The following is a 25,089-nucleotide window of genomic DNA, read 5'->3' as shown; positions in this document are numbered from 1 at the left end:
TTGATCTGTGCAGAAGTTGACTTTATTGTGGGGTTTTTGAAAGCTTGCCGTCTCTCCGTGGTTTGAGCAGCCAGCTGTTTAAGACGGGAGGAAACCTCCCAGAATCTAAACTCAAAAGCATGCTGAAAACTCAGAGTGATGGTGCCGATCCAAACCATATATGATTTACATACTTCAAAAGCAGATTGTAAGAGGTTTAACACGCACTCCATTCGTCCAAATCCAGACACAGTCTGCATAAATGTGTGACAAGCATCAAATCCCCATGGCTTGCACACTCCTGACACTTTTGGACACTTTTTATCAACAGAACAGAAGAACGAGGACAGAAAATAATAGGAAACCAAAGAGAGGATTTCCCACATGAGCACCACAGCTCAATGTGTCCTGAACCATCAGGCCACGGATCCAACACCCTTCTGGCACTGCTAGCATGAACCATATACGGTGGTCTGGGAAAAGAAAACAGACAAAAACTACTGACGGATTGAAATATAACATTCTTCCAACATTCTTCAAAATATCTTCTTTTGTGTTTAACAGAAGAAAGTAACACGTGCAAGTTTGGAACAATTTGTGGGCAAGTAACTGAAGTGAAGTGAACTACTGTATCCCTTTAGAGAAGTAGAATAAAAAAAAAAAAAAAACATCTATAATAAGTGCTATTTTTCCCTTAAAAAAAAAAAAAAAAAAAAAAGTAGTTCAAGACAATTTTTACAATTCTCATTACATAACCTATATACGAGTCTGTGTTTAATATACTTAATTTATTTATATTCAATAAACCTGTGGAATTTAACAGGATGCTTAATTTCCCAGAATGCAGTTAGCTGATGAATTTCTCTGCAGATTCTTATTTCCTTTACTTCCAGCTTATTTTTTGCTTTTTGTTGTGGCCAATTCAAATCAAATTCCAACTCATGAATTAAAAATGAACTAAATTTATAAATAAAACAAAACGTACAAACAATTTTCTGTGATCAATCATGATTATTAATTGTAACCCTGGACCACAAAATCAGTCATAAGGGTCCATTTTTCGAAATTGGGAATTTTATAAGCAGAATAAATAAGCTTTCCATTGATGTATGGTTTGTTAGGATCGGACAATATTTGGCTGAGATACAACTATTTGAAAATCTGGAATCTGAGGGTGCAAAAAAATCTAAATATTGAGAAAATCACCTTTAAAGTTGTTCAAATGAATTCTTAGCAATGCATATTATTAATCAAAAACGACATTTTGATATATTTACAGTAAGAAATTTACAAAATATCTTCATGGAACATGATCTTTACTTAATATCCTAATGATTTTTGGCATAAAAGAAAAATGGATAATTTTGACCCATACAATGTATTTTTGGCTATTGCTACAAATATACCCCAGCGACTTAAGACTGGTTTTGTGCTCCAGGGTCACATTTATGCATTAATCTTTCTTTCTTTCTCTTCAATTTTTCTGTTAAACAGTCCATATTAAAAATCACACAAATAACACAGTCATTTTCTTAGCCCTAGTAAAAAGAATATGGATGTACAGTACGTACTGTCTTAATGTTCACAAATAAATTGAGCCTAAAGTAGAGGTCAGTATTAGTACTGCAGCGACACGATGTTAAGCAATGCCACTAGAAAGCTTTTAGTAGCCGTCATGACATAAACACTTATTTCAGATGATCCACCGTCACTTAAGAAATGAGATCCCCTATCGTTTATATGATTGTGGTCAATCAATAGAAAACCAAATTAGGTTTCCAAAGATCACATTTTGTTGGGGTTGGGAGTAAAAAACGTTTCCATTTTGAGCATTAGCAAGTTCATGTTACATATCCCGATTGACTTTACTATCATGAAGTAACCATGGGAATGGACACCAGGATGAATACAGGTTATATTAATGTGCTAATAATGAATGAAACAGGGGACGCCGGGCTCTGGTTTGGCCTCAGCACGTGACATATCTTCCGCTCGCTCGCGTGACGCACATCCACGAGCAACAACAGTATCAGGAGCATCCCAGAGCCTGTTTCTAGATATGACAACCACACACTTGGCTCTTATCGCAGAAAGGAAACCAGCGCCAGCGTCCTTATGGGACATTAGTCTTGAGCAGATCGCATTAAGCCCTTATATCTGCCTAAGGATCAATTAGCATGGCATTCAACACCACTCGCAGGGCCCTCGGAGTGCATTAGAACTCCCCGACAGCCCAAACGAACACAGTGACACGGTGTAATGAGGGAGAACAGACTCGGCCGGCATGTCCGTGTATGGTTTTATACTAACTCCATTAACGTGACCACCGACAGAGAAGTCATTATGAACTGATGCAAGGCAGGCCGAGGCCGGGTCAAAGACCGCAGCTATGGAGGAAGCCATCCGAGGGCAAGAAGCAGAAGCCCCAGTGTGAGGAAGCAAAAGACTTCATGTTCAAGAAATGCCATACCACCATACTAACCATACTATTTTTGCTGTGCAAGTATGAAGTTTTCAATATGCACTAAAAAAAAAAATCTTGCTAAATATCTGCATATGAAAATCATATTGATTTGGAATGACATAATAGTTTGTAAATGCTGATTTTTATTTATTTATATAATTTAAAAGAGAATAAATATTATGTGTATATTAAATACAATTTTCTGAGATGGCAGTCAATGGCATACCATGTAAAAATTAAATGTAAATCTGAATTGTTGATCATCACATACTATGTTAAAGTATCACGTACTAAAAGTATACTAAAGGTTTTTTATATGCATGGTTAAAAAAAATGCTTTTTGAAAAAAAAAAAAAAAATCATTCATTTGAATTCATTTGAAACATCATTTTTACATAACAATGTAAAATACATTATATATTTATTATGTAAACATTTATTTGTGATATATAAGTGAACGACACACTACGAATCAAAAATTATCATACACCACATATACTGCAAAAATAGAAAAAGTATTACATTTTTCTATTTATTGTTAAAAAAAGCAAACTGCACAAACATTTTTATATCTGCCTATGAAAATCATATTGATTGAAATATGGCGGTCTAAAAATGACAACTTAAAAAATGTATATAAAACATGATAACATTAAAAATTAGCAAACAATTGTAACAGAATTTATTAATCTTTATTAAGGTTAATTAATAAAACTACACCTGTTCATTGTTAGTTCATGTTAGTTCACTTTGGGTTTAAATAATGCATTAGTAAATGTTATAATTACTATTAACTGAGATTAATAAATGCATTAAAAGTATTTTTCATCATTAGTTAATGATAACTATATATGTGACAGTTAACATTACATATAATGCATGTGCGTATGAAAGTTTAAACAAAAAATGATGACGGGCCATACCATAAAATGATGACAAAATGTGACATTTTAAAACAAAACTGCATAAAAAGAGAGAGAAAAAATAAAAAATAAATAATATTTCTGAAATATAGCAATCTGTACAGTAATCTGTTAAGAAACTTTCCTGTAGTTTAAACAATACAGCATGGCACTGGCAACTCCAAGATCAAGGGTTCAATTCCCAGAGAAAGCAAGTATTCATAACATGTACATGTGTTCCCTGAATGCCATGCAAGTCACTTTAGATAAAAGCATCTGCCAAATGCATAAATGCAAAGAATCAGTAGGCAGTATACAGTACACACTTCCCAAGCAGCAGTATGCTAGTGTGCCACTGAAAACACAGCCGGAGGTGAGAGAGGTGACTTTTTGACCTTGTCTTGGAAAGTGACCTCTAGGAAGCTCTTTTTGTACGTGTTCTCGCTCCCTGAGGGAGGATGAGGAGAGGTGAGAGGGAAGAGATGAGGGCTTTATTCCCTCTTGCTGTGGCTTTTATTCTTAGCACAAAAGCCATCGCGCTGACTCTGGCACGTAGGATGGCACTGCACGTCTGCCTGAGCCTCTGATATCCTCCAAATCAGGATGAGAACAACTCCCCCGTGCAACTTTATTACATTGCTGGGAAAACAAAGCATATGTGCAACACAGTCCAAGCAAAATCAAGCAACATCTGCAAGTCGACGTGAGACTGCATTCACAAACTTTACATATTTTGGATGATATTTTACATATGTTACATGAAATAGGATATTTAGTCACAAAAAATGTTTTGGAGGACTGAGAATTACACTACTGTTCAAAAGTTTGGGGTCACTAAGATTATTTTTTGTTAAAAAAAAATAATACTTTTATTTAGCAAGGATGAATTAAATTGATCAAAAGTGACAAAGTGATAAAAATTTCTATTTCAAATTAAAACACAAAAACAAACAAACGTTCTATTCATCAATTAATCCTGAAAAAAGGAAACTCAGTTTCCAAAAAATATTAAATATTTTCAGTATTTTAAATATTTGATAATAACCATAAATGTTTTTTGAGAAGCAAATTTTAAATTGTAATAATATTTCACAATATTAGTGTTTTTTTAACTGTATTTTGTATAAACACAAACATTTAAAAAATGCCTTTAACATATATTAATGTAACAATATAAATAAATATATATATATATATATATATATCAGGGCTTGACATTAAGCATTCTCATGTGGTTGTCCTTCGGACAAGTAAATTTGTCATTTACTTGTCCGAGTATAAAAGTTACTTGCCTGGAGAGAAAAAATTAAGTTAAATTGAGTTATAAATATAATTATTTATTGTAGTTATACAAAACACATTTAGTTTATTTATATCTTTCTTTTAAATGAAATAATGAACAAAATAATAAAGTGTGATAATACTATTATATTTTAAAATAAAAAGTTAGAATTAAATACAAATACAATTATTTTATAGTAAACTTAAAAATAAAATGCTAATATTTATATATATATATATATATATATATAACATTTTCATCATTTTCAAACTTAAATTTAAAACGTTTTAATTAGTTAAATTTAATCAGTCAATTAGTATAATATGCAGAAGAAACAGAAGCTGCATCTGAAGTGGAATAGATATATTTGCACACTGTTTAATGCAGCTCTGAGGGACATGGAATGCTTTAACCTGCAGTTACAAATGAATAAATAATGTTTTGATACATAAAACGTTGAATACTGATATTTGAAATTATTATTATTATTTTTTTTAAATACTGTAAATGTGAAATTAAAACCACCAGTAGGTGGCATCAAGTCACTGTTAATAAGTGAGTCATTGCGACTGAACCGAATCATTTAAACGGTTGATTCATTCAGGCACAAAACACCGTCATGTTGCTCAGAGACGCAAAACAGCGCTGTGGCTGTGTTTGGAGTTTTTTTTGTTGGTGAATAGAGCAAAAACAGGCAATATGGTGTCTAAAACGTAAGTCTCTTAATGTTAACTTCTTGTTTATTGAACTGTTATCACATTTGTAATCATGATGATTTTTGAAGCAAAAAAAAAAAAAAACGTGTTCGATCTTCGTGTGATATTAACTATATGAAATGATATAAATGCATACATTTTCCTCCCCCATGTCTTGAACTTTCTGATCATTCTTCATGCATTGTAATACTGAATCATGCAGTGAAAGAATGCACGTGAGCTAGTCTAACCTAGACGACTTTACGTAATTATGCGTGCACTCTTTGTTTGATTCTTGCAATATACTCGTTAAAACAACAATTACAAAATTATCGCAAACGATATATAATCGCACACCCCTATAACAAAGGCTATATCACAAATAAAGGCAGTTATTATTGTTTTTGGTATTGACTTTTTCAAGTTACTTGTCCGATTGGGCAAGAAAATTTCTCTTTCACTTGCCCGTCCAAAACATTCACTTGTCCGGACAAGCGTTAATGTCGAGCCCTGTATATATATATATATATATATTATACAAGAATCTACCAAAAAAACAAAAAAAAAACATAATGGAGTATAGAGTCAGAAAAAAGATTCATAACATCATATGAAAGTCCTTTACATTTTGATTAAAAAAAAAAATACTATTTTTTTCTTTAGGAGTAATGTGCACCAATGCTGAATCATTGACAATAAAAAAAAACATAAATGCGTATTTATAATGCAAAGTTTTTAAAACCATAGTCATGTGATATGGTGCATCACAGCTGTAAAATGCATTTGCTGTACATCGGCAATTAGTCACAGAAAGCAGGCGATGTATTGGACGGAGATGTTCTCGTTTGAGAATCTCGAGCTCTCTGTAATTACTCGTGTTGTGCCTACACTCCAGACGCTCTCAGAGGAAATTCAGCTAATTGGTGCTGGAAAGAGAAATGAGTTTGGGGCCAAACCAGTGATCTTCGGCATCGCTGCGCTCTTTACTCGTCTTCTAAACCGCACTTTTGAGGTGCACACAACAGCAGACAGCAGACAGCGCGTTTGGGTGAAAGCAGTCGGGTCTATAATTGAACGTTTACATCACCCTCCGAGGCGACACGAGGAAAACTTGAGCTCCTCTGCGCTCTTGTTTACGAGACGTAAGGTGACCAGCAGCCCGAGGTACACAGGAAATTGAATCACGCTTCCTTCCTGTAAGTCCCAGCAGCATTAGGTCTGCAGTGCACAGAATGAAGCCACAGCATCACTGCACTGATGCACTGCGGCCTCATGGGAAATACCATTTGCAATGTGTTGCAAATCTCAAATGAGCTGATAAACATGTGCTTGGTCAAAGTTCATCTATCCATCCATCTCTCCATCTATCTTTCTAGCATTCTATCCATCTATCTATCTATCTTTCTAGTGTTATATCCATCAATCTATGCATCTATCCATCTTTCTAGTGTGCTGACTTTCTAGCGTTTTATCCATCCATCTTTCTAGAATTCTATCCCTTTATCGATCTATCCATCATTTATTCATCTTTCTAGCATTTTATCCATCTATCTATCCTTCAGTTTGTTTAGTGTTCTATCCATCCATCCGTCTTTCTAGTGTTCTATCTTTCTAGTATTTTATCCATCTATCCATCCATTCATTCATCTTTCTCATAGTTCTATCCATCCATCTATCAATCAATTTCTAGCATTCCATCATCCATCGGTTCATCTATTCATCCACCCATCTTTCTAGCATTCTATCCATCTATCTACCATCTATCATTCATTCATCTCTCTATCTATCTTTCTAGCATTCTAACCATCCATCATCAATCTAACTTTCTAGTGGTCTATCAATCTATCATCCATCCATCTTTGTAATGTTTTATCCATCCTTCAATCTTTCTTGTGTTCTATCTATCTATCTATCTATCTATCTATCTATCTATCTATCTATCTATCTATCTATCTATCTATCTGTCTATATCTATCTAGTGTTCTATTTAGCATTCTATCCATCTATCTACCCATCTATCATCCATCCATCATTCTTGCATTCTGTCCATCCATCCATCCATCATCTATACATCCATCCATCTTTCTAGCATTTTATCATCCATCCATCTATCTATCTATCTATCTATCTATCTATCTATCTATCTATCTATCTATCTATCTATCTATCTATCCATCCATCCAACTGTTTATCTTACTGTCTATCTATCCAGCACTGTATCCATCCATCCATCCATCTATCTACCTATCTATCTATATATCCATCCATCTGTTTATCCTACTGTCTATCTATCCAGCACTGTATCCATCCATCCATCTATCCATCCATCCATCCATTTATCCAACTGTTTATCCTACTGTCTATCTATCCAGCACTGTATCCATCTATCTATCTATCTATCTATCTATCTATCTATCTATCTATCTATCTATCTATCTATCTAGTGTTCTATTTAGCATTCTATCCATCTATCTACCCATCTATCATCCATCCATCATTCTTGCATTCTGTCCATCCATACATCCATCCATCATCCATACATCCATCCATCTTTCTAGCATTTTATCATCTATCTATCTATCTATCTATCTATCTATCTATCTATCTAGTGTTCTATTTAGCATTCTATCCATCTATCATCCATCCATCATTCTTGCATTCTGTCCAACCATACATCCATCCATCTATCTTTCTAGCATTTTATCATCTATCTATCTATCTATCTATCTATCTATCTATCTATCTATCTATCTATCTATCTATCTATCTATCTATCTATCTATCTACCCATCTATCATCCATCCATCATTCTTGCATTCTGTCCATCCATACATCCATCCATCTTTCTAGCATTTTATCTATCTATCTATCTATCTATCTATCTATCTATCTATCTATCTATCTATCTATCTATCTATCTATCTATCTATCCATCTATCACCCATCTCTCCAGCTATCTTTCTAGTGTTCTATCCATCTCTCCATGCATCTATCTTTCCATCCGTCCATCCGTCCATCCGTCCCGGCTCTGAGCTTTAACTACTATGCCACACATTTATCCATCCATGCACTGTGAGAGTAACTTACGTAGTCGTGGAATGCCTTGGCTTCACTGGAATGCTCACAGGTTTCTCTCCTTTCAGGTGCCGCACAATATAAATCCCAGAATACACTGTAAATCACACAGAGGTGAATGAAGCAGTTGCCATGAACAACACATCAGCACACGAGAAACATTTAACAATGTGAATCTTACCACCACCATGAATGTAAGAATCCTGGAGGTTCTCCTAACGTTATGTTCTTCTCCCATCGTATCTGGATAGAGAGGTGAGAAATACCCTGTAAGACTCGATTCACAGTAAGACTGCTTTACCTTCATTAGGCTAAATGTCCACCAGCATGTGTTTTGTAGTCAGCCAAGCTAATTAATTGGTCAATATTTGGCGAGTCCACTTTGAGTCCACAAATCTGTGTTGCATTTAATTTTAGCAACACAGTGGAGTCCAAATGAATACCAACTCAGGTCAAATTTAAAACAAATTATACTATCAGCAATAATAATTTGAAAGAAAAATAGTAAAAATAAATAAATAAAAGTAAATCATAATTTTTGACTATTTGATCAGTAACCTAAAAATAGTGAGGTATCTTAAATATTTATTCTTAATTTTACTTCATAACTTTTCTTTGAAAATCCTAAAACTTTCATTTATTTCCAGATTTAAATGGGATTTTAATTTCTCGATTTTTAACAAAAATGACTGTTCGGAAGTTGGGGTCAAGAAGTATTTTCTGCTCACCAAGGCTGCGTTTATTTAATCAAAAACACTGTAAAAACAGCAATACTGTGAAATATTTTTTACAATTTAAAATAACTGTTTTCTATTAGAATATATCCTTCAGAAATCATTCTAATATGCTAATTTGCTGCTCAAAACATTTAATATTATCAATGTTGAAACAGCTATGCTGCTTAATATGTTCGTGGAAACCGTGCAACTTTTTTCAGGATTCTTTGATGAAAAGAACATTGAAAACAGCATTTATTTGAAATTTACTGTCACTTTAAAATCAATTCAGTGTGTCCTTTTTCTGAATAAAAATAATCATTTCAACCACTAGTGCCGAACTCGTTCAAGTGTATATTATACTTTACCAAACCTGCTGTTTTATTTTGTGCTTTAAACACACTTCTCATTTCTAGATACAAAGTTGCTCACTTAAAACAGTCTAGTTGGATACGTGTAGACAAGTTAACCTTGCAAGTCTGAATATATCGAGCGACTTGAAGTGCCTGCCATTCTTGTGATTGGCACAGCTTTGGAATTAGAACGACAATCAGAAATGGTGTGCTAAATGTGTATTATTGTATTTTCTCAGATGGCTTGTACTCTTAAGTGTGCATGACTCATATGCAAATAATCCTGAGACTATAAATATCGAAGTGGTGCTTCGAAATGTCATGGTTTCCTTCACATAGATCAATCCCACAATGCCTCAGTGATGTTGAAAAGAACTCATTCAGGCATAAATGATTGTAATTTTCCTTAAAAGCCTTACATCGCAAATAAAACACAGGATCGTGAGCAGCTGATATGACAAAGCAAACATGCGCTTTTCTTCATAAAAAGCGGGAAGAGGTGATGATCAACGTGCCAGCACCGCTCCAGCCTTTCTGTTGAAACAATTTGGTGGTTTTTACAGCGATGCACCGACTCTCCTCCAATCCCATTAAGTGGACACCAAACATCTAATGTGTCCTGCTTGCTCAGCATATCATCTGCGTGTAATTAAATTAGCCGGAGCCCCAGGGGGGCGGGCCGATGCTTACGAGGCCGTGTGCCTGGATGGCACATCGATAAGCAGGAGCTTAAATAAAACCCCCCGCTGGCTCACCTCTGACAGGAAGGTCTGTGCCGACTTCTGGGCTCCTACATGTAACAAGTACTCGTACACGTAGAGCGCTAGCCTGTAAAACACAGAGAAACACACACAAACACATCTCATTAATTCATATAACATTGTGCTCTACAAGCATTCTATTCAGATATTAGGAAAACAATGCTAATAATCCTAAATAATGTACCTGAATAGTTTCAAAGGCTACATACTTTGGACTTCCGGTCTTATGATTTAAAACTGAACATTAACACTTCTCACTGTTCAAAAGTAATAATTACAGTATCTAAAACCTACTGTACAATATGCATCAATATAAATATTAGTATCACTGTAATAATAGTAGGGCTGTGAATAAACTAAATAAATAAAATAAATTATTTAAATAATGAAACTCACAGTTTTCACATAGTATAACACATTAAATCCTCAAATTAATGCAGACTCAATATAAAACAATATAATTAAAAAATTTGATTTAATTGCTAACATCAACATTGCTTTTATGGATAGAAATGCTCCCATTAAAAACCCACACATTATACATACAATGTGTGGCAATATAATAATAATACTTCATTTTAAATTATTATTATAACTATTATTTTAATTGTGGTTGTTATATAAATTATTAATTAAAAGTTAGCCATGCAAAAGTGAAAAATGCATTAAAAAAATTGTGCTGCATTAATTACATACATTAAAAAAATAAAAATAATAATAATTAGTTTAACATTGTTATTATTATTAATTATTATTATCATTGGTGTCGTTATATAAATAATTAATTAAAAGTTAGCAGCAAAAAGCGAAACATTAAGAAAATTATTGATGTTGCATAATTGCATTAATGTTTGAATAATAATAATTTATTTAAAATGATTATTATTATTACTATTATTCTCATTGTTGCTGTTATATCAATTTATTAATTAAAAGTTTGCCAAAAAATAATTGGACCTTTCTGTGTAATACTTTATACAGTGCAAATGCTAAATTATTTTCTGATTTAAAGGTAAAATCAAGCATGTAATTTTAATAATCTGTGTTTGCATGAAATCAAATTTATTAATGATTTATTTCCATAAATAAATGACAGAAATGTCAGATTCAGTGTACTTTTTTTTGTAATTCACAGAAGATTATGCTCTAAACCAGGGGTTCTCAACGGGCGGCCCGTCTGCATTCATTCTGTGGCCCACGTCATGCTGAAGATTAATATATTTTTACTACAATTTGCACTCAAAATATTAGGCAGTTTGATTTGATTTTTTTAATTAAATGTATACAATCACAGTTGTTTGAAATAACTTCATTATGTGAGGTTTTTGTCACAGAATGAGGCATACAGTATATTCTATACGGTAATAAAGGCTGTGTCGATTAGCACTGGATTATAAATATACTTTATTAGGATAGGACTATTATTTAGGAATGAAACAAGTGAAGTCTTTGAGAGCAAGTCATGAAGTTATGAGTTATGAATCATTTGTTTAACTTTTTTTTTTTTAATCAATTCATTGAAAATTGTATTCTATAAATAGCCCGCAGCAATTTTTTCTAGAAAAACTCTAAATTACATGTTATTTTTAGTTTCATGGTGGGAGAATAGTGATATCTATTTTTTAAATAAAATATTGATACAATATAGTTAATATAAATATGAAAAATAATACTAATAATTCTAAAAACATTTGTGAACCATATTAGCTCAAGAAAGTTTTTAGTTTTAGCATTTTGAGTTTGTTCAATACTCTGTTTGAGTATGAATGCAATTTTATTTTGCATCAATATAGCAAAGCAAACTTTTAATCCAATATTTTGTTCCAGATTTTTAACTCGTAAAAAATTAATTATATATATATATATATATATATATATATATATATATATATATTCATGCTCAGTGTTATTTTAAATAGGACAAGGGCAAGCAAGACTTGAAAACTGTATTTCTAAATCAATAAATCTGCAAATATTGTCTTAAAGTCTGATGATGCAAATTATAATTTGTGGCTCTTCGCATTTTATGTATTTTGAATGCGGCCTGAAATTGAGTAACCCTGCTCTAAACATTCTAGATATTAGAAAAATATGATGTATTGCCATATACTTATAAGTGGCCAGAATTGACAAAGATTCATTGTGATTTTTGCCGTTCACACTGTCATCCAAAAAAAAAACACGTGACTAGGAAAACAATTTGGACCACACAGACAGAAATATGAACATGGAGTCAAAGTTTCCAAAATCAACAAATGCCAAGTTTTACCCATGAAGAAATCAATTTTATTTTAACTTAATATCCATAGTGAGACTTCACCCTAGCAGTCATAAAAAATGAGAAAACCCGTGTAGAAAAGGTCACGCTAGAGATTGCACTCGAACAGAAAGACAAACTTTAGATGCAGATCAGCTTTCCTGATGCCGAACAATCTATCAAACAAAATGAGACTTCAAAAGCATCACTTTGTCTGTCAGCATAGGCCAAAAAGTACCATTTCCTTTGAATGATGAACATGGTGACTGGGAGAAGAGAGAGGCATCCACGTTCATTCATCGATCTGCGTTTTCAGATTTGATCACTTGACTCGGCACGGTTCATCTGAGGCCACCGCAGCTCTGTGCCTCAATGCCAAATATTCACACACATCCTAAACCTCAGTGAGACATATGTCTCAAGCACCAGATGAGAGTTAATATAACAGCTAAGGCATTGCCAGGTGGTTGCTAAGGTCTGTTTGGTTGCTTTGCGGTTGCTAGGGAGGTTATTGACTGGTCCAAGTTAAATGAGTTCATCTGAAGTCTCTATGATCCATAGACGTGGCTCAAAGCCCTCCTTTAAATCTGATTTATGGTCTGGCATGCGGACATTTAAAGTTTCAGCACTTTCACTGTTGCATGATTTGCGGTATAATTCATTAAATAATGCTCTATGAACATTCCAGTCTAATCTATTCAGATATTTGAAAAAATAATGCAAATGTAGCTGAATAGTCACAAATGACTTTGGACTTGCGGTCTTAAATCTACAAATTAACATTACAACATTTGTTGTCACTGTTCAAAAACAAATATCAATATCTGAGGCCTAATGCAGAACAATACGTTTATAAATATATTTACATATAATTTTATTATGTAAAGTTTGTTATGTATTATTTTTGTTATGTTAGATGCTGCATAATTGTATAATGGGTGGTTAAATAAATAATGTAAATAATTTAAATATTTATAAATATTAATATTCTTATGATATTATGGCTGTGAAGGAAGAAATAATAATAAAAATAATAATAATAACTTAAATGCTTTAATAATAATATAATAATATAATAATAATATTATTAAAACATTAAGAAAAAATAAATAAATATTTAGTGAACAATTTCGTAATGGGTTGCTAAATAAATAATGTAAATTTAAATAATTGGAAACTAGTCAATTTTATTTTTTTCATTTAGGTTTGCAAACCTCACTCACTTTTGTGCAATATATACTAATATGCATATAATCTAATTTGCATATGCTTCACAATCAAATGGACAATAAATACAGCATGTAAAACCAGAGATCAGCTCTTCGATCAGGTGAGTTCAGCGAGTATCGATCGCTAGTGATTTTGCATTCGATTTCAAACAGTTCATCAAACGCCCCCTTAACCCTGAGTGTCAGATACTGATTAAGAGACAAGACCCGTAAAACCTGATTTATCACACATCTAATTTATCCTTCCCAAACCATCAAGAAACTTTGATGTCCCAGCATCTCAGTATGAAGGCAGCGATAATGACAGTGAGTGAATGCAGAAGCCCAACAGTCCACAGCGCATCATTTTAGCACAAATGCAAATGAGTTTCACAAGCAGTTTGCCCTTTCTGTCATTACCAGAGCCTCGTACACTCAGAGACCGGTCGGTAATGTGCCACCAAACGAATTCTAATGAACAACCAGGACAGAGCTTACACAAAGAGACGTGTGTCCACTTATCCGCGTGTGGAATGTGACCGATCGCAGGTAGAGAAATGAATGAAGAGAGAAGGAATATCAGAGGAACAAAGGAGCACGAGCAGGGCTATGTGGTGAGGATAATAACTACGGATTGTGACGCAAACAGCAGAGAAGATGAAAGGAGTCGGGTGGGTGGAAAAGTGGGGGGCAATTAATACTCCAGAGGTCTAGAAACTTTGGTAATGTCATGGTGATGGGAATGACGGGGGGAAGAAGCGCAGTGAAAATACCCCCCAGCAGGGCTGCAGAATGAACTCAATAGAAAACTCATCGTCTCTCTGCAAAACATTGAACAGAGAAGCTCACAGAATGTTAATCATCAAATACACAGGCCTGTTTCTTTATATATAAACATACAGGCCTAACAAATCTTTTAAATATTATTACAAATATTTGATTGGATGAGCCACATATCTATATACATATTAAGGGGTGTAACCGTCATTCCTTTCTCTGTACTACTAGTTTTAACGCGAATAAACATGACTGAACATCTCATGCCTCATGTTGCTCAATCGGTGTTTCAACCGCGGAAAATAGGGATGCACGATATGAAAATTTTAACCGATAACCGATAATTAAGTCCTTCTCATGGCCAATACCAATAACCGATAAATTCACATTTTTATATTATAATTTTCATATAATCTGCAGTTTGTGCACCCAGGAGAATACAAAATCTAAGATGCATTGATGAAACTGATATTTTAGTAGCTCTGGCATAACTATAATAGCAAACATCAGTCCTGACTCTTCAAATGTTTTTATTTTTTGCGTAAGGCACCGCAATACTTAGTAACAGAAATGGTTTAACTGAACTATGGTTTATCTGCAATTAACAACTCATTAACAACAATTTTATATTCAAATATTTCATGCATAAAGAAATGCATCTATTCAACCTTTTTAGTGCATGAGGATGAGGAAGTTATATAGGGACTTTAAGCAACAGCTGCGAATGGAACGGCTACGTTGACCGGAAGTAAGCTGTTACATCGCCGTAGCCGAGAACATAAAAATCATTAAGCAACCTAAACAAGACGGAGCAACGTGGCATTCAGTCATTACAAATGATGGATTATGAGGAGGATGTTTAGGCAATAATTACATTGTTCTCTTCACATATCTTTAGTCTCAGTGCTACTTGAGGTGCTGTTGCTAACAGCAGACATACAGTGGGGCAAAAAAGTATTTAGTCAGCCACCAATTGTGCAAGTTCTCCCACTTAAAAAGATGAGAGAGGCCTGTAATTTTCATCATAGGTATACCTCAACTATGAGAGACAAAATGAGAAAAAAAAAATCCAGAAAATCACATTGTAGGATTTTTAAAGAATTACTTGGTAAATTCCTCGGTAAAATAAGTATTTGGTCACCTACAAACAAGCAAGATTTCTGGCTCTCACAGACCTGTAACTTCTTCTTTAAGAGGCTCCTCTGTCCTCCACTCGTTACCTGTATTAATGGCATCTGTTTGAACTCGTTATCAGTATAAAAGACACCCGTCCACAACCTCAAACAGTCCAACTCCAAACTCCACCATGGCTAAGACCAAAGAGCTGTCAAAGGACACCAGAAACAAAATTGTAGACCTGCACCAGGCTGGGAAGACTGAATCTGCAATAGGTAAGCAGCTTGGTGTGAAGAAATCAACTGTGGGAGCAATTATTAGAAAATGGAAGACATACAAGACCACTGATAATCTCCTCGATCTGGGGCTCCACGCAAGATCTCACCCGTGGGGTCAAAATGATCACAAGAACTGTGAGCAAAAATCCCAGAACCACACGGGGACCTAGTGAATGACCTGCAGAGAGCTGGGACCAAAGTAACAAAGGCTACCATCAGTAACACACTGCGCCGCCAGGGACTCAAATCCTGCAGTGCCAGACGTGTCCCCTGCTTAAGCCAGTACATGTCCGGCCCGTCTGAAGTTTGCTAGAGAGCATTTGGATGATCCAGAAGAGGATTGGGAGAATGTCATATGGTCAGATGAAACCAAAATAGAACTTTTGGTAAAAGAATGCTGAGTTGCATCCAAAGAACACCATACCTACTGTGAAGCATGGGGTGGAAACATCATGCTTTGGGGCTGTTTTTCTGCAAAGGGACCAGGACGACTGATCCGTGTAAACGAAAGAATGAATGGGGCCATGTATCGTGAGATTTTGAGTGAAAACCTCCTTCCATCAGCAAGGGCATTGAAGATGAAACGTGGCTGGGTCTTTCAGCATGACAATGATCCCAAACACACCGCCTGGCAACCGAAGGAGTGGCTTCGTAAGAAGCATTTCAAGGTCCTGGAGTGGCCTAGCCAGTCTCCAGATCTCAACCCCATCGAAAATCTTTGGAGGAAGTTGAAAGTCCGTGTTGCCCAGCAACAGCCCCAAAACATTACTGCTCTAGAGGAGATCTGCATGGAGGAATGGGCCAAAATACCAGCAACAGTGTGTGAAAACCTTGTGAAAACATTTGACCTCTGTCATTGCCAACAAAGGGTATATAACAAAGTATTGAGATGAAATTTTGTTATTGACCAAATACTTATTTTCCACCATAATTTGCAAATAAATTCTTTAAAAATCCTACAATGTGATTTTCTGGATTTTTTTTTTTTTCTCATTTTGTCTCTCATAGTTGAGGTATACCTATGATGAAAATTACAGGCCTCTCTCATCTTTTTAAGTGGGAGAACTTGCACAATTGGTGGCTGACTAAATACTTTTTTGCCCCACTGTATCTTTGTACAAACAAAAAAAATGTCACAATATATGAAAATAAAATAACAGTAAATACTGCTCCAGGATGCTGAAATACCATATCATGAGCTACACGTGTGTAAATAATGCAGTGCTTCACTTTGAAGCCTATATGTATTTGACAGCAAACCACCAAAATAAAAAAGAAAAAGAAAAAAGAAGAAAAGTTTAAACATTTGAAAAATGAAGAAATTAAGATTTAAATAGTAGGACTGTCATTGTAGATTTGTAATATATAATCATTTGAATTAAATACTCTTTATTTTATACTACAACAGTATTATTACAATATATTATTTTTATTTAATAATAATAATAAATGTTGTCGTTATTTATATTGAATGAGTCAAAACTATAGTGGGAATCTGAAAACTCAAATGGAAAGAGATTTAAACTCACTTTATGGTTATTGAAAGATTTTTATAAAGTGTATAAGAGTGAACACTGAAGTTTTCCCCAAACTGTTCAGCCTTAAAGGGATAGTTCAGCCAAAAATGAAAATTCTGTCATCATCTACTCATCCTCAAGTAGTTCCAAACCTGTATGAATGTCTTTGTTCTGCTGAACACAAAGGAAGATATTCTGAAGAATGTGGGAAACAGAGCAGTTCTGGGGCACCATTGACTTCCATAGTCAGTCAGTCATATTTATTTATAAAGCACATTTAAAAACAACAGCTGTTGGCCAAAGTGCTGTACAAAATTGAAACATATACCAAAACACAAAAGTAAACAAAACACAGCAACAGATAGTACACTACAGTTACGCCATAGTATTTTTTTTCCTACTATGGAAGTCAATGGTGCCCCAAAACAGCCTGGTTACAAACTTTCTTCAGAATATCTTCCTTTGTGTTCAGCAGAACAAAGAAATTCATACAGGTTTGGAACTACTTGAGGGGGAGTAAATGATGACAGAATTTTCATTTTTGGGTGAACTATCCCTTTAAGAGGATGAGTCACAAAATCTTCCCATTGTGTGAGGAAAAAAAAAACTACATCAATGAATGAGAAACAGGTCTTGTAATGTGTTCCCAAAGTTGGGAAGTGGGCAAACAATCCAACATAGCATATTGATGAGCAATGCCTAGACACTTCCTGATGCAACTCAAGACAAACACACCTAACAGAGAGAAACATGCTTTCTATGGTCATTCCTTCAGAGGAGCGTTCCACTGTATCTGTGCGAATGGCTGTTTTTCTGTCAGTGTTTGAGTAAACCCCTGCTTTCGTCTGTATTTCTCTTTCACCCTTGAGATGAAACACTGACGGGAGGTGTGGGGGGGTGGAGGACTATTAATGTTTCATAATGGTGGGGCGGTCCAGATTAGGACAGTAGATGAAAGGAGTGTTTGGGTGAATGGAGAAATGAGAGAAACGAGGAAAACATCGGTGACCTCTGCTCTGAAACGATCGGCAGCCAAACAAAGACGACCGAGTTTCTCCATCAGGTCACTCGAGGATGAAGGCAGGTGTGCGACAATCTTCCACAAACACATTATTACATTTCTCATGAGGAATCCTTCTTTATAGGTGCTGTGGGTAATATTTTTGAAGTTAAAGGAGTGGTTGACTGTTTTTTTCTAGGCTTGATTGTGTTTATGGAGTGCAGTCTAACATGTGTTTAAAAAAAAACGCATTATTTTTCACATAATTTACTTTTATTCTACACTGCTCTGTCCCTTCGCTAATAAACACGCTGATGATTTCCTGTTTATATGAAGCCCCTCCCTCAAAAATACGTGATGGGCTCTGATTGGTTAGCTGGTCCAGTGTGTTGTGATTGGCTAAACTGCCTCTAGTGCGCATCTAAATGTCCCGCCCCTCGCCTCAGCAGCATGTGCTCCGGTTGTATTGTAAACAATGGCGTCGTCAATATTGCTTATCAATTTGAGCCCGATTGAGACGCAGAGGATATTAGTGAAGAGGATCGCACGGTACACACGGCACTTAATGGTATGTTTTTTGTTTGTTGTTGTCTTATACTTTTAGATACTCTGTTATTTGTTACATTAGAATCGTTAGAAGACAGAATCGTGATTCATATGATTAGATTTTTTCGTGCACCCCTAGTTTTGACGGCATGGAAACAACTCTTCCTCTTTTCTAAAGCAGTGCAGCATGGCCCTTCCCCCTTTGTTGCATGTTCCCAGAGGCGGGGTTTATCAGGGTTTGTGACGTCACAAACCCGGGAAGTAACTTCTTGTAGTCCCTACGAGCCTTTTTTTTAGGCATTAAACTGCCATCATTTTAAAAGACGATATTTCCGTTTGCACTGAACTTTCAGCGTCGTAAATTTGCAGATATTGTTTATGCTCAAACAGCAACATTACACACCAACTGATATAAAAAAAAAATTGAAATCGCAGTCAACCACCTCTTTAAACACTATCTGTATCTTAATGTACAGAGATGACTTAACGTAAGGCATTTGTAGGTGGATTGTAAACACTGTGGCACTTCCACATTGCCCTGTTTGAAATGCCAACCAATAGATTGAAACTAACCATTTGTCCAAACAATGGGGCATAAAACAGACCATTTGGTGCAATATTGGTGATGTTCCACCACTGCTATTTCTTACATTTAGCAATTTAGCAACAGCAATGCTGTGGCAACCATCCAAAACACCCTGGCATGACGACAACCACTTTTGCATGTAAACAACCACTTATGTTTTTGTCACAAAAAGTACAAATGAAAAATGGGCTGGAATTTCAATGCAAGATTGTGGGTATTGCACATAATTTTACTAATTCCAGCTGGATCTATATTTATAATGTGGAAATTCCTGCAAACATTTGTTCATTAAAGCATATAGGTTGAATGAATATATTAATCCCAACAGATTATCAGATCAAATCAGTATTTTGAAAACTTTGTGAAACTGTAATTTCATAATTTCATGAGTCAGCGCTACTGCATCTTCCCTTTTCAAGAGAACCGTATTGTATTTTTTACTGTTAATGGTGCTTAAACAGTCAAATACACACAAAATAATGTCAAAATAACAGTCGGTGAATGCAAACAATTGAGAATAAAAATGCATGTGTATCAGCATATTAGATCTGTGAGTTCGGTCTTAAAGTGACAGCAGCATGTAGGCCTATATTAGGCTGCTGTCACTTTAAGACCGAACTCACAGATCTAATATGCTGATACACATGCATTTTTATTCTCAATTGTTTGCATTCACCGACTGTTATTTTGACATTATTTTGTGTGTATTTGACTGTGTATTTACACTGTGTTAAAAAACAAGAAGAAAATCACTCACTGCACTTGACTAAATAACATTATCCAGTGTTTTTACATTGGATTACTTTATTCAATGTCTGTAGTATTTCTGTACTTTTGTCATTTGTATTTATTCTGTTGTATTTATTTGTGCTACAGCTTGTAATTAGTTTACTTGTTCCTATTTTATATACTAATTAATATTAATTTGTCTTTTTTAGTTCATTCAATTCAAATGTGAAATCAAGTTTCCTTGTGCTGTTTAATCTACTGCGCAAAAAATTACCTCATAATATCATCTAGAGTTGTGTGCTTGAAATTTTTTTGTCTTTTTCCAAAATTAAATTCAGGCCTTGGGCATGGATATGACTCATCTCAATGCTTCAAATCATTGGAGTCAAATCACCAAAAATATTCATTCAAAGACAGCCTTATTAGCTTAACCTAAAACTACAGCAATACAAAAACTAGAGATGCACCGAAATGACAATTCTTGGACGAAGCTGAACAAAATTGGCTGAAGGCCAAATACCGAACACAGTTTTTCATGTGTTTTCACACCTTTTTTTCACCATAGCATAAATTAAATAGTCAAAATGTGCTTTTTACTGTTTTGTCTTGCTTTTCAAAGAAAAAATAAATTAAAAAACAACAATTTAAAAATATTTACTTAACACTGAAAATTTTTAACATTCTAGCAGACATTACACCAACAAAGCACAATTTAACTTAAAAATAATAAGTTAGTAAAATAATATTTTATGGCCATTTTTGAGACCCGCTTCTTGAACCAGGCATGCATTTTTACTGTACAAATAAATGCAGCCTTGCTGAGCAGAAGAGAATTATTTTAAAACATTAGAATATATTACAGATCCCAATTTGTAGCTGTTGAAATTATTATTATTATCATTATTATTGTCTTACTTTTTTATTTTATTTTACAGAACAACAGTAAAATTACAATATTAACATTAATGAATGTTTATGGAGTTCTTGCTTTTTCTCAGCTTTTATTTTGGCAGAAACCCGCAGGAAAGATCTCTGTGCTTATTTTTGTTGACAACAGATTTATAAATGATTCTCATTATGAATTTTGCTTATTCAGCCAAACATCGAAAAAGCTTTTTTTGCTATTTTCAGCCAAATAATTTTGGTTGCCGAACATTCGGTGCACCCCTACAAAAAAGATTTGTTACTTGAAACAAAATAAACGTTAACTAAAAAAATTAAATATATTAAAAAAATATTTTAGCTAGCTGCCAAGGCAACATTTCTCTCTCTTTTTGTTTTTGTTTTATTTTGCTTTGTTTAAAAAGTACTAAAATAGCTAAATTAAATACAATTGACAAGAGTTAGCTAATAGGTCAACAGACATAAAACAACAACAAAACCTAATAAAACTCATTTAAAAAAAATTACAAAACATAAAAATGACAAACTTTAAAATTAAAATGAAAACAAAAATATAAAATTCTAAATACTAACAAAAACTTTAATAGTATATCAATGATACTAAAATAACACTTTCTTGTTACATCATTACCAACAAGTGACATTTGCACATTTAGAGTGAATCATTGTCACTGAATCATATACTCTACTGATTCCTTATAAATTCACACCAGAAGTTCGCTCCAGAAATAAGTTTGAATCCTTTACTAAAACTTGACTACAAATCTACAATGAGACTCCAAAAAGAGTGGAGACAAACAAGATGCTTCATTCACAAACAAGATGACTCATTCAGCGTCGCTCCGAATCACTCATTCAGTAGATTCAAATAATGAAATGCTCACAGCATTCACACACTGCAAAAAACATCAAACACCAAGTATGATTCAGTGTATGCAAGTAAACAAGAATGTTTCATTCGCTTAAAAACTTCAAACACAGACTCGATCACAAGTTTGCCATCCATTCTTGGACAACAGATCCAGCCAGGCAAACCAGGTCAATCTGGCAACCCGGTTTACAGGTAGTACCTGTCAAGCTTCGTCATGAACACAGATAATAGATTGTGCCCTGGAGACGGAAATAAGGAAATAAACCGCCGTTGCTTGGCAATAGAGTCCCTGTTTGGTAAAATATTAAACAAGTTAATCACATCAGCGCCAAAAGAAGTTGTGAGACTGTGTTGGGAGTTCAGGGACCGTAGCAGCGCTGTGTTTAGGGAGCGTGAGACGTCTGGAAGAATTCGGCTGAGTCACATCTGCGCAGAGGAGGCAAACCTTATGCCAATTTGCAACTGCCCTCCCTGAAAATGTTCCTGGTCTACCATTATCTTCTGCAGCCAGACTCTGCCAGCCTCCCTGAGGGAGCGGGGCAAGGGGCCATCGCTACCTGAAAGCCCGCTGACGTGGATCTTTGAGGGCCTCTCGCCTGAGCAGAGCGGAGCTGAGGAGAAGAGACAGAACGTTCTGAGGACGCCACTGACATACAGGCAAAAACAAACAGTTTCATCAGCATGTCCCCCGAGGCCGGATCCAGGGAAGTGTCTGCTGCAACCACATCCAGCAGGATGCTTTTGAAAGCGGGAGCATATGTATCTGCTGCTTCAAAGTGGCATTCTTTAAATTCAAGTGGTGCTTCATTATGAATTGACATCTAGCAACCAGGAGAGATGCTGGAACGGCTAGTCAAACCGCTCGCTTATAAAGTTCCTAACGCATGCACTTTTGCGTGCACTGAATTAAAAACTATAGCAGACCCATTCATAAAGTGAAGCACTATTAAACCAAGTGAAATATCATTCATATCAAGACTGATGCAACATATCGATTTGACAATGAAGCTGATTAAATCTGGCTCAAAAGAAAAGTTTGGCACAATAACGATTATTTATTTATTTTTTCAAATTTTGACTGGCCCTGCCAACGTTTCCAACACAATTTTTAAATAAATCATATAATTACATAATAATAAATTATATAATTATATTTTTATATTTAAAAAATGTATAATTTTTACACAATTTAACATGTAATTATTTAATATTTTACCATATTTTAATTTACATAATATTCATTTTAATTATAATTTTTTTTTAAATAAAATAATAATAATTATAATACGTTTAAAAATGTTGTTATTATTCTACCATATAAATATACATTTATAAATATATACACTAGTTAAAAAGTATGATTTTATTTTTTTTAAAGGAATTGTTTAGCAAGAATGTATACTTTTCACATTGAAAATAAAGACATTTATAATGTTAGAAAATATTTCTATTTCAAACAAATATTTTTCCTTTCAAGTTTCTACAAAAAAAAACTTAAAATTTATTTTAATAATAAATATGTTTATTGATCAGTAAAAATCCTTATTTTTTTTATAATAAATGTTTCTTGTAAATCAACAAATCAGAATGATTTGTGAAGGATCATGTTACACTGAAGACTAAAGTAATGATGCTGAAAAGTCAGCTTTGCATCACAGAAATAATTTACATTTAAAAACATGTTCAACAAAAACAAAAAAAACAGTTATTGTAATAATATTTCACAAAATATTTTTTTACCGTATTTTTGATCAAATAAATGCATCCTTTCCTTGGTGAACACAAGACTCTTCTTTTAAAAGTCTTATCCGACCCCAAACTTCTGAACGGTAGTGTACATAATTTTTTTTTAACATCAAGATTTTGTCAAATATAATTTTCAGGAAATTTTACAGGTGTTATTATTATACAGTAAACTCCAAGGTAGCCATAAATCGATAAAACTTTTGCTAAAAAAGGCAAAACATAACATAACAACGTACTACGTGACGTCCCCTACGTGACCCCTCGTGTCTCTTTGATGAAGCACTACATGCTCAGGACTTGCCATCTGGCTTATTCTGTAAGTTACAGTTCATAAACATAACAGGAAGTTGATCAGATGGACAACACAGACAAAATTACTTAAAACCATTGATCTTGTCCTACGATGAATGGGCCAGGAAAACCATCAAGTTTGGTTCAAAAACCAAGAGGCGGTTTCCTCAATCATGCCTGTATGAGAAGAGGTCAAAACAATAACTCTTCTTGATGAGATAAAAGGAAACATCCTAATGAGTTTGTTTGTTAAAATCAGACAGGAAGAGCAGAAGTTTTAGGCATCCTGTTTTAAATAGTGCAGAAAGGCAGTCCAAACTTGACCAAACGAGATACGCTTTATCCGGGAAGTGAGACTGACAATGCCATGACATTTGATGATAAGGAAAAGTCTTGTACTACAGCAGAGAAATGACCTTTCACATAGTACAGCACGAGCAGAGGTCAACCACAGACAACTTTCACACTCGTGGTCAGATTTTTTTACAGAACAAATGCGAGGCTCATGGGACAAAACATGAAAACATGATATATCAATTTTCAAGAAACAAAATGACAGCTTGGCAACTAGGGTATGAGTATCTACACATATTTTCTGATTCAATTCAATTCCAATTCACAGGCTCTCAATTTGATATGATCCAACTGTTATTTATTTAACAGACACATTTTAGAGCGTTTTAAAGATTCATTAAAAGGACCAGCTCACAAAGAGTCATTTGTTTGTGAATTGAACCGTATGAACTGTATGATAATAAAAAAAATTCATAAAAAGTAATTATGCTCATGATGAATCAAACTATATAATGGTTCCGCAGTATGTTCTTTATCATTTAAAAACTGGCTCAGAAGAGTCATTTGTTAATGATTCGGACTAAACTGGTGACGGCAGATGGTTTTAGCTTCACAAAAAAGAACCAGTTCATAGGAGTCATTTGTTCACGAATCAGACTACATAATAGTTCTGTAGTATATTTTGATTGATTAAACAACTACTGGCTCAGAAGAGTTATTTGTTTGTAAATCAGACTACATTG

The 25,089-nt window shown here is 34.4% G+C and overlaps 1 protein-coding gene across 4 annotated transcripts in view; it reads right to left on the bottom strand.

Moving 5' to 3' along the window:
• Positions 1-25,089, bottom strand: part of ssbp2b (single stranded DNA binding protein 2b) — a 76,043-nt gene that overhangs the window by 43,857 nt on the left and 7,097 nt on the right. For 3 of the 4 annotated variants that reach the window (XM_058789798.1, XM_058789800.1, XM_058789799.1), the window contains exons 2-4: positions 10,222-10,294; positions 8,579-8,640; positions 8,410-8,494 (exon numbers count right to left, since the gene is read on the bottom strand). In XM_058789798.1, coding sequence (XP_058645781.1) covers positions 8,410-8,494; positions 8,579-8,640; positions 10,222-10,294 — 220 coding nt within the window. Of the gene's footprint in view, positions 1-8,409; positions 8,495-8,578; positions 8,641-10,221; positions 10,295-10,411; positions 10,505-25,089 lie in introns of those variants that run through there. The other variant, XM_058789801.1, reaches the window with a different exon arrangement.

The sequence above is a fragment of the Onychostoma macrolepis genome, chromosome 10, assembly GCF_012432095.1.
Source record: "Onychostoma macrolepis isolate SWU-2019 chromosome 10, ASM1243209v1, whole genome shotgun sequence".
Taxonomy (NCBI): domain Eukaryota; kingdom Metazoa; phylum Chordata; class Actinopteri; order Cypriniformes; family Cyprinidae; genus Onychostoma; species Onychostoma macrolepis.
Note: the sequence above shows the minus strand (reverse complement) of the source record. Positions and strands in the feature narration are given on the sequence as shown.